The 11,844-nt window shown below is 34.2% G+C and overlaps 1 protein-coding gene across 10 annotated transcripts in view; it reads right to left on the bottom strand.

The window, feature by feature from the left end:
- CEP170 (centrosomal protein 170) overlaps positions 1–11,844 on the bottom strand; it is a 126,120-nt gene that overhangs the window by 60,741 nt on the left and 53,535 nt on the right. For all 10 annotated transcript variants that reach the window (XM_011370078.2, XM_011370083.2, XM_023536568.1 and 7 more), the window contains exons 5-8: positions 10,657–10,715; positions 10,398–10,560; positions 9,410–9,544; positions 1,416–1,892 (exon numbers count right to left, since the gene is read on the bottom strand). In XM_011370078.2, the coding sequence (XP_011368380.1) occupies positions 1,416–1,892; positions 9,410–9,544; positions 10,398–10,560; positions 10,657–10,715 (834 nt within the window). The remainder of the gene's footprint in view (positions 1–1,415; positions 1,893–9,409; positions 9,545–10,397; positions 10,561–10,656; positions 10,716–11,844) is intronic.

Here is an 11,844-nt window from a genome sequence, read left to right as displayed (position 1 = left end):
GGCACTTTTTAAAAATAAGTTTTTAAAAGGATCTTTTAGCTTACTTTTTACATATTTATTCAGAGTGATTCTAAAAAGACAATGTCATTTCTAAATTTTCAAGGTTTACATTAACTTTTATACTATACTAGGGTATCAGTATTATTTAGCCAATTCATAAGATGGTCTGTTTACAAAATGGTAGCTTTTATTTGTAAATTTTAACCTATACGTACATATATAGGTCTCAACTATGTATTTAATACTATATAGAAGTAAAAGACAGCAATCACATGTCAAAGAACATATGCCAGGCAACTGCTTATAATTAAAATATAGTCATAGACTCTAGCGAAGGATTAGGTAGTGTTGCCATCTCAAACTACGCTGAAATACCATGGAAGAAAATCAGAAACAGGTATTTTTTCATTACTTGATCAGATTCCCAGGGCATAAAGTAAGAGTTAAGCCAGGGTCTGTCTTGTCATTGATAGTTATTCATTGTTTATTCAAATTACTGAGTACCTACCACATACTCAGTCCCAGGGGAAGTGTTAGGGATACAAGGTGAGTAATATATAGGCTCTGACCTTAATGAGCATTTTTTAAAGCTCATTAATTCCTTGTAGAGTAACAGAATGGTCAGATTAACATATAATCACTTCCTTCAGACAGCTTGTTAAATAAAATAAAGTAACACAAAACTGTATTTAGTAACTCTAAAGTAAATTTAATTTGCAAAACCAATGGAAAAAATTGATTAGCTAATACCTCAATGTACAGGTATAAAGATTATGCTAATTTTGCCAAATATTATACTAAGCATATAGAAAAACTATTTTACAAATCAATTGTGACTTTTATAATAACCTTGCTTTTGAAAAAAATTTTAAATCGATTCCCAGTATCTCTAACATAAAATTTTTTGTTTCATGAGTAACCTCTGAGAACAGTATGAAACACTTTATTAACAATGTGACTATATTACCAAAATAGAACTTTTGGCCCATTATCAAATGGCTTAAAATTTAAAATCTAGATATCGGCATTCTACTGGAAGCAACACAATGGAGAAGAATAGAACTGAATACATCTTTTCCTTAAATCAAGAAAATGATGAGAATTTTCTTCTAGGGAATTCCACTGGTGAACTGAATAAGTCTTTATTTCCATAGGAAGAAGAGCCACACTTTGTGGCATAAATCTAAATTTACAAAACCACTCTGGTTTTGGCAAGAAAATGAAAGCAGACTATTTTGAATAAGTTGGACGCGGGCAGTATGGCTCGCTTTTGAGCTTTAAAATCAAATATAAACCTTGGAAAAGCGGAAGCTTCCTACCACGTGATTACTAATCTGATCATAGTTGGGCACCCATGAAGGCTGAATTTTCTTTAGTACAAGATAGGAAGTTCCGAAATGATCAATTCACTTTACCTTTCAACCTTTTCAAGTAAACTGGAACGTCACTTTTAATACTTTTGGAATCCTCTTCCGTTCTCTCCCAGACCATCTGAGGAGGGTTGTTCTGTGCTAGCCAGTCAGCTACTTTGTTTTCTGGTGCCATCATTCCCGTTTGAATCCCCGGCAGGTCTTGAGTTCCAGGAGAAGACTTCTTTGACTTGTGGCGCTGCTCAGAAGTAAATTTTGTCACATGGTCTCTAATAGTTACCTTTCCTGGGGTACTGTCATCAAATTCAATGGTAAATGAAGCGTGCCCTGCACCTGCTGTGTGGGGACTCGGTGTGTCTTTTGTTGGGATTTCATGAATAGTGCTTTCTGTTATTTGTGATGGTTGCTGAAATTCTTTTGTAGGGATTTCAAAATAACTTGGTTCCCTACAGAAAGGAAAAAGTACTTCTTCGTTTGCAGCTGCAGATTGTTCCTCGACTTGCTTGGCATCTAAGCTGCACCCTAATGAGAAAAATAAGAGAAAATTCAAAATATTTGGGAGCTTCTAGCATTTGAGAGAGTATAGTAATGGCCATTTGTATTACTTCAAGAGAATCAGAAGGCAGGTCACAGTCTGGATGAAAAACAATGGCAAATCTCAGAGAGAAGAAATAATTTTGATTATAAACATGGCATTCAGTTACTAGTAGGAGATGCAAGATAAGCAGCAGCAATGACAAAGGATAGCAAAGCAGTTAAGAGATGGGCCTTGAATGGCTAGGTTTACTAGTTTTTCCAACTTGGATCTAGAAGTTATCAAGATGCAAAAGAACTGAAATTACATGTAGGTGGAGATGCATGTACAATCTACATGTAGATATCTTGAGTGACAGAAAAAAAATGTGAATTTCCTTAGCAAGTAAGAAAGATGAAATATCTGAAATATCGATGAACACAGTAGAGATCCAAGGGAGAACTGGTGCTCAAATGAGGAAATAAACACGAAGTCAGTATTTAAGTGATGATCTAGAAGTAATGATTCCACTTACCATTTTCACCATCACATTCAGAACCATTACTTTTAGAATGACCAAAATAATATCATTGATGTGTGATCTTTGCAAGAAGATACATTTTATAAAGAATAAAAGAATGTTAAAGACAAAACATGTGGTTTGCTCGCAGTATTGCAATCCAAGCAGCAGGTTGAAAGAAATAAGGTGAAAATAGAAAATTTAGTTGCCAGCCATTAATTCCAGAAGAAAATTCATGTACGTTTTTCTATATAGCAGAATATGTGCAAGTGTCAAAATCCTTGAAGAAAAGCTAAATTATAAATCCCAGATCAACAACAAGAGTTGGCAGAAGAAGCAAGAAACTTTGGAACAAATATAAAGGTATAAAAATAAACAATTTATACAGAATATATGTAGAGGCATAGAAATGAAATGATAATTGAAATGTGTTATGTATTTGTGATTAGAAATGCGAATGCAAAAAAATATATTAAAGATTAAAGTGTCCTGCTTATCAGGAAGTGAAAGAACCATGGCTATTATCAAGATGGTAAAGAGTGAGTTCAAATGAAAAATACTTCCCTAAAGCTCAAAAAAAACCCCACATTCTTTTAAAAATATATTGATAGGAAAACCATTTGCAGATAATTTATTAGGAAGAAAGGGCAATATAGGGCTACTAAGTTGTTTCCAATCATTTTCTAATTATGTGAAATATTTAGTCTCATTCAAAAAGATGAATCTAAAATCTTGATGGGATTCTTCAGGGGCTATAATTGACTTCTGGGCAGTACTCTGAAAATGAAACGACCATAATACTGTTTTTATGCTACAGAAGACTGAGAGCGCAACATTTCTGTAATCAAATGTGTGGGTAGGGTATAAAAGACATCAAGCTCCATTTAAAAAAAAAAACCCTACAGACAAGGTAAACCATACCTAACAAAAACAATTTTCAATGTAAAAATGATCCTTTTCAAAATCTACTTAGTTTTTCTGACTTCTGAAAATGAAAAAAATTATATCGGGAAAAACTATATTATCAAAGCAAAAATTTTATATGCTATTTAAAAGAAGAGGTTATACAAGACTCTTAATAACCTAAAATCACACTTTAAAAATTTATTAAAGAGTTTATCTTTTTCTTGGAAGCAGCTATGCTCACCACTATACCACCTATGCTGCACATTTTAACTTCTTTTTATTAATAAAAATGTCCACTTGGACTTTGAGTGTTTACTCTGAAGGCATTCTGTGAGAGTAAAATGCATTAACCACTCCCCATATATTAATAAACTCATTAATAAATGTTCTTTTTAATTTTTTCTTACATTGACTTATGTACAAGGTATTGTACTTGATCAATTCCATATAGTACAACTGGTTTATAAACTTATCCTACCAACATATATACACATACATTCATTCATTCATTCATTCATTCATTCATTCTTTCTTTTGCTTTGTTCATCCTTCAGATAACAGAATGTTACTAGGGACAAGGCGCGGTCGTTTTCTACTAGTGCCACCTGGGTATCCATATAAAACAATGTGCTGAACTACGAAGCACAAAACACAAAAAGCTGGGCTAGGGATGTACGATTTATCATCCACTTGCCATTCAGCATTCAAAGAAATCTTTTCCTCCTTTGTGAATGAAAAATTCCCAGTTAGTACAGTAAAGTCATCATCCCCTTAGTCCTACTTCAAAATCCCCTCTACTCCAAGGACTGGAAACCTGAGACTTATACACGTTAACACCCGCCTCATCCAGAAGTCAGTGATCTAAAACTGTCAAGCTGCACGAGAGTGGAAAGGCATCCTGTTATGATCGGAGGATTATAACCAGGCAGCCTGGTTTAGTGGAAAGCCCGGATATGATCTGAAATCAGATAAACCCTGTCTCTATCGTCTTTAATTCTAACTTTCCTCACAGTAAAATGGGGAAATAGTAATATCTATCCTTAAGATTGCTGGGCACATTTAGTGAGATATGTATTAAATGATAGTGAAAGTGACCCAGAACAAAGCCTTGCCACCAAGTAGGCACACAAATAAAAGTTTCTCATTTCCTCTCCCAAATCTCCAACACAGCGAAGAATTAGAGAAACAAAAGACTAAAACCAAAAATCTAACTCTGAAAAACCCAAGATACATATGACAATGCCTAGTCTCTCATATTCGTGAACTTTACTAACTAGAAGTCCCTGAGGGCCTTTCGCTATTTCTCAGATGACAAGTGGCCAACCTAGAGGGGGTGTACGAGTGAGGATTAAGGTCAGACAGACTACTGAGCAGCAAGAGTCAAATGGTAGAGAGAAGACTACAAACAATCGAGAGCAGAGACAGGGCTCAGAAAAGCACTAGTCCAGACCCATCAGCACACAGGGCTACGCACACCACTTCAAAGTCTCTCACAGACGTTGCTGTAGCATATCACAGTTCAATACTGTTTATTTAGTATTCATCATTCAATATTCATAAGGATGATTCTGAGTCATAAAGTAAAAATTGTAATTATATTTAGCCTTCTCTGCTCGAGAAGGTAGTGATATAGGTAATTCATTTAATACTCGAAATATAAGAAATGGTTACACTTCGAAAAAAATTGTCAGTTTTTAAAGTAAGTTCAGTCATCTCAAAAATTCATTATGTGGAAGAATTCACCTTATTGAAGATAAAAACAGATCAAGTGTGGGCCTACTATCCTTGGAAAGTGTGGGCCTACTAGAAAAATTATTAGGGGTCGTTTAAATTAATATAGAAAAATAAAACAGCTTTTCTCTCTTAGAACACTGACAGAACATACTCTGGAATTCATGAATTTAACATTCACTAATCTTCAAAATCTATTTAATTTATATTTAAAGTAAATGACATACTAAATATGCTAATATTTTATACTATTTTATTTGTACTAATATTGTTATTAATCTCAATTCTAGATGTGTAAAACTTTTTAATAGCTGATTGTTAAAATTAAGTATGTTTATCTAAATCAGAGCAACTGGTCATAGTATCCTTAAGTTCTTGAGATATTTTATGATTGCGAGACCTTTCAGGGAAACTTGTAATACATGTATAAAACTTGTAATAAATCTAGAAAAAATGCTCCCATCATTCTTTTGTACTAAATTAAATGAAATATTAAACTAATTCAAGATGACACAGACTCTAAGTATGAAAGTTCATTCTGGTTAAGACATCCATCCAACCTAGTATATTCAAGTACCTGAAATTACAAAGACTGAGAAACCACTTTTGCTTAAAAGGAATTATAACTTGAAAGTCTCCAAATTTAGTTTGATGATTTTAAAAATCAATAAAAAAGAGCCAAAAATCTACTCAGAGTCGCACACGCCTTTTCAAAATGTATGCAACACGTAAAGGCCTTTCATTGTAACTTAAATAAATGTTTACACCAATATTTAGTAGAAGAGTATTACCTGTAGCTAAAATGAAGACTAATTCTTCTTAATAAGACTCAAAATATTTACACAATTTCATGAGGAAATGATGGAGCTAACTGAGCTAATTCTAGGGTTTTCAGGTTATTTGGTAAGTCTATAGGAGATTCTGGACACAGGGAGACCCTCAGAGAGGAACATCAAAAATCACTAGGTAGGACTCTATTATCCTTTCTGGAATGTTCACCTTTCACGATTAAGTACTAAGATTTTACATTCTAAAAATTGGTAACCAAGAAGCAAATCGCTTTTTGTTTCACCAAAAGAGTATGCTTAGAGAAGAAATAATTAATCAAGCTAATCATTTGTATTTCACAATTTGAAATATTTTTTTAAAAAACCTTAATTTCAAAATGATAAAATGAAGTAACATTTAACATACATTTTCGAATTTGATTCTACAGTCTCTGCTGCCTTCATAAATTATTTCAGATGAGTAAAAACTGTTCCCCTCATCCTATATTTAAAGAAACTACAAATGACAAATCTGAAACAGCAATACCCTTATGCTAGTATCAGGAAGCAAACGAGGCTCTCATAAAGCTGTTCAACTCCATCTGACAACTCGCTTTAAGCTATTTAACATGCGATGGAAATCACTTAGTTCCTTCTTACTCAAAAACAATCCCAAGGTTATGAGCTTTTGTCACTGAGCAGAAATGCCACTCACTGAGACAGGCCACACAAGCTGATAATCATTTAAGAATTTAGTTTCATTCACAAAGATAAAATTACTACTGGATGCTTCAGTTTGGTATCTATTTTATTATGCTGAGGTATGAGGTGTCAGTTTATCACGCCAATTAATTTTTGGAGTTTTGTTTAAATCTTTGTATTCTGTGAAGTGTACCTTTTTTGGAGTGGGGTGTGTGTGTGTCTGTGTGTGTGGTGGCTGATGAAATGTTAATTGCTTGTGGTTAAGAGCCAAGCTCCGTGTGTTAAAATCCCAGCTGCACTATTTGCTACCTGAGTGACTCCAGTAATTACTTCACATCTATGCACCTTAGTTTCCTTATCTATAAACTGGGGAAAATAACAGTAACTCTCTTTCAGTATTGCTCTGAGAATTAAATGATTAAACGCATGCAGGTATTTAGAAAGTGTCTAAAGAAAGCAGCGCTGAAGCGTTAGCTATTATTAAGAAATCGCAGTTCTGTTTCCAGTACAAAAATTAAACATAATACTTCATTGTATTCTAGAAGTTATATACTTTAGATTTCAAAAGTTATTTTGTGAGGGGGAGAAATCAATTTTTAATGACCAGATAAAATCACTATCACAATTATTTTCCAAATTTAGCGATAGTGACATTCTGTTTTCTTTTTAAATTAACCACCTAATAATCAGTACATTTTTTTCCTCGCTCTCTCTGCTAGGTGGTGGTTCTAGTGCACAGTGATACTATGTGATCCTTGCGGCATATACCCCCGACTGCTTAAGTAAATTAAGTTTAGATGAGAAGTCACACACACAAAATACTGCATCAAACTGTATTACATATTAGCAATATACCCATGCAGATATATTTTGAATTTTTTACCGCCTGATGTTATGTGTATACATGTCTGGGGAGAAAAGCAAGCAGGAATTAGTATAATTTACGTGGGAATACGTTGGGAGAAAGCGATAAAAACTGCTAATATGATGAGGCTCTCTAAGGAAAATGGGGCAAAATCGGAGAACCTTGACATAAAATCTATTTGGCAGGCAAAAGACAGCCACTGCAGTTTTGTGTGGGGGAAAAAAAAGAAAATGAACAGCTTGGATTTGTTGTGCAAAATGAACAGAATGAGGGTTGAAACTGGAAGTAGGAAGTAGTCAATTATGACTCAATGAAAAAAAAAGGCAACAGAAGCAGGTAACATATAGACAGATGAGCGGAAGGGAAGACACAAAGATTTCAAACAAAGTAGACATTCTTAATTGCCTTCCCGTATCCATTTCCTGCTCTTCTCTCCTAAAAGAACTTCAAAGTTCCCAGGTACTGCTGTTCCCTGACACAGCTCGTGTGCCTTAGGGAAAAAGTAACCCCACACTCAGCTTCAGGGAGGACAAGACTGGCGTAAGGGTCATCTCATAAGCCTTGCACAGGGCCTAGTTCAGAAATCCACAGGTGACCTCCTCCTGAAGCTGTGACAAGCCAGTGAGATGCAAGATGTTGTTGAAACTTTGGGGAAAATTCTTCTCCTAACTGCTGGGGATCTTCTAGAAGCAATCTCTGCTATTTTCTGCCTGCTGTGATCAAAGCGGCATATACCCTCGACTGCTGCTGGCGGGCAGCCTATGATACGAGCATGAAGGGCAAGTCCCCAGTATGCAGCCACGGTGGCTACAAGGGCTGAGAGCTAGCTAATGACTCTGTTGAGATGCTGCATTAATCAATCCTGAAGAGGTTCTGTGATTTAAGCCAATAAATATCTTTCCTGTTTAGTCTCAGGAAGAATTTCTGTTATTTGCATCTGAGGGTTTACTCAATAATAGTTTCTGAGCTTGGGCTCGAAGAAAACTGTGATCTTGGAAACAAGGAAGCTGCGATGGAAATTTGCAAAGTTGAGAACTTCAGTTTGGGGCACTGTAAAATCAAGTTGATAAAGCCAGCTTTCTGAGACTTGTATCCTGGTAAAACGAGAGCATATTTAAAGAACCAGTGTTCTTACTCTTCGGCTAAGAAAATGTCTTATTTATCTGGTAGAATTAGGGTAAAAGGTAGAAAATTGAGAAGTGCTCTTAAGGAATCTATCCTCGACTCAGAGTCAACTTCGTTTTCCAGGCTGCTCCCTGGTGTCTGTATTTAATTCCTCCAGTTCTGGATCCTTATCTACTGTTATCACGGAAACCGTCTGCTCTGTCCTTCGGCGTTGACGTCTTTGCCAAGTCCTTAAGTGATAGACAATTTATACTTCCGTTTATTTCCTGGAAATCCTGATTTTCTGGCTTATGGTCACTTAGTTCACTACCACACTCCTCCATAAACTGGAGAATACATTCTTTGACTCTTAACCTGAGAATGTGACCCAAACTATTTCTTCTTTCTGGCTGCTGAGATCAGCTAATCTTGTTGCTACCATATCCCAACAAACTGGACACACTGAGGTTTTAAAGAAGTTTTAATTTCATATCACATTTCTAATAGAAATTGTTCATTTAAAAATATGATTACATGCTCGTAAATCTAATGAAAATACCCAAAATTAGTTTGTACCTACGTTTTGGTCTAATTGAAACATTTTAATAATTATTTTAAAATACTTAAAATGCCCAGTTATATTATTAATCTTTTTCCAAGTTATAACAATCTCATAAATAAGTTGGAAAAAATTTTTTAAAATAAGTGATTCACAAAGATTTTGGAATTAATAATTTATGTGACAATCATTTAGAATAAATAAATTTACATTAAAATGGAAATATCATTAAAATATTAATTGACTATTTTTTATAAAATTAAAGAGCAGGAGATATCCCTTTTTAGGGTAGCAAGATTTTTTTTGCTTGGATAATAAATTCTTTCCAAAATATCCCCAAATTTCATAGTCTGAGTTTTTTTTTTTTTTACCTGATGTTCCAGTTTCATGATTTTTTTCTTCTGGTTTGCCATTTGACTTGAAAGCTCTTTGTTCATCCACTTCGTCATCTCCCCACCACGATGGCTGCCCATATAATGGTGTACCACGGGGCACTGCAGAAGTATCTGGAAAGAGATGGGAGAAATCTATCCAAGCATATGAAACAGAAAAAAATACACTTTTGCAGAATGCTAGAATTGTCTGGTTGATTTATCAAATGAAAAACAAAGTATAGTCCAGATAGCTGAAAGCTGAATAACTCAGTATTTGTGTTGGACATTATTCCATGTTGGATATGACCAAATAAATGAAGTTTAGCACTGGCTACTATCTAAGTAACGCAAACTGCTGTAGCCCAATAGCTTTTTATTAAAGTATAATCAGTTCTTTGGTATACAGAAATGACTCATAATCTAAAAGATAAAACTAAAATAAATTTTGGTATGAGTAACCATTAAAAAAATTTTTTAACGCTATAGGGTGTTGCACAGCAACTACATTTAAACTAGCTGTGAACAGGACTCACAGATTTACATTTGAACACATTTGGTAATGTCTATCAAATTTAAAAAATTGCTTTTGTATGAATGGGATTATTTACATAAAGCATTTTTTACAGTTCCTAGAACATGATAAATACAATTACGATGACACAGCACCATTGGATATTTCCTATTAATTCATTTGTTATTATAATTCATAATTCAGAGGAAAAAAAAAAACCATGAAATAATAAAAATACTATAGGGTAAATTATATTTACTTCCCTCAAATATTTAAACATAGTAAATACACCTACATACAACTGTCATAATATTTTGTAATGATTTCTAGTGAAAGCACTAGCTGCATTAAAACTCACCGTGAAATTGTCATTATTATTAATTTTACATGGACATGGCCAAAGTTTTGAGAACAAAGCATGCCATCTCTTCATAATCAAACATAAATATGGTATTTTCAAAGAAGGTAACTTACCCATGGCTTTTTCCTCAGATTTCAGTGCCTCTGTAGCTTTGTGCTGTATTTCTGTTGCAGTATCTGCTCCCTTTGAATCAATGCTTTTGGCACATGCAGATTTTGCTAATTCTGGTTCTGAAGATTTTTGGGACAACTTAAGCTGAATGGTAAACTTCTCATGCTATAAAACATGAGAAAATGCAAGCGAAACATCTATGAATGAAATCAACCCCAGCAAATGGGAGGTTTACAAAGGAAATGAGTAAAATCTTTTTACCTTTAGAGCTTCTTCAGGGACTCTCATTTCTCCTCGTACTACAGTGAAAAGATTTGTATGTAAACAGGGCTAAGGGAGTATATGCTTTTGAAATTCTGATATTCAGGCTTAAAATGATCAAAGATAATTTAGAAATTGTCATATTTTAAACAGGTAATCACAACAGAGTTACTATACTCCCCTAACAGTTAAATGTTAAAACATGCTCGAAATATAAAAATTTTCATTTTTAAATACTGAAGAAAATCTTAAAATCTAGCAAGTAATTCTAAACTTAGGTAATTTTGGCCTTCAAGAAGCAAATAACTGGGGGAATTAATCAGAGCATAAAAGACATTTTCAGTTCTAACAATAGGCTACAAAAAAGAAAAAGCACCTGGATCAAATTATATTGATAGCTAATCACAAAAAAGTTAAAGGAAGTATCTCATCAGTGATTACCCAACAGTAAATCCTGAAGGAATTCAATGACTCAGACTCCACAAGCACTGATAAAAATGAAGTTCACTTTGAACATGCAAAAGAAATGCTATAATTAGAGTCCTTACAGCAACCACAAGCACCTTCTTCCTCCAAGAATCTCTCACAATCAAGGTCAGATTACATTATCAAACAACTGATTCTATACAGATTAGAGCAAAGTGCTAGATATAATGAATGCTTTCATTATTATGCCAAAAAGAACAATGCCTCTGTATATTAAAAAGGTCTTTCACTAAACAGCAGAGGTCACATTTCCCACCGTTACTTAGCCCTGTAATGAAAGGGACTTTTATAACCATGTATTAAATTCTATTATTTATCAATTCAGAGCACCCGTAACTTCAAGGTTAGAAAGCTTCTCATATGTAAGGAGCAGTATACACTGTTAACGCATGTTTAACCTATATTTCTACGCATTACAATAATAAAAGTTCAGAATTTTTTAGAATTTTAGAGAGCTCTGAGGAATATCCTCTTCAATTCCCTTAACTCAGCTTCCTAGTCTATAGTTAAAGAACTTGAGGACTGGAGAGGCAGAACCCAAAGACGATAATCTAGTCAACTGATTGCAGTCCGGGGCTTCCCTAGCACTTTATATTGCTTCCGCTAGTTGTGAAATATTAAAATTTTCCTTTTCTGTTATGTACCTATGCAGGTAAATAGTTGCTGGTATATATGGAAAGGTATACTTCATAACTAAGTATA

This window comes from Pteropus vampyrus, unplaced genomic scaffold (assembly GCF_000151845.1).
Source record: "Pteropus vampyrus isolate Shadow unplaced genomic scaffold, Pvam_2.0 Scaffold159, whole genome shotgun sequence".
Lineage (NCBI taxonomy): Eukaryota > Metazoa > Chordata > Mammalia > Chiroptera > Pteropodidae > Pteropus > Pteropus vampyrus.
Note: the sequence above shows the minus strand (reverse complement) of the source record. Positions and strands in the feature narration are given on the sequence as shown.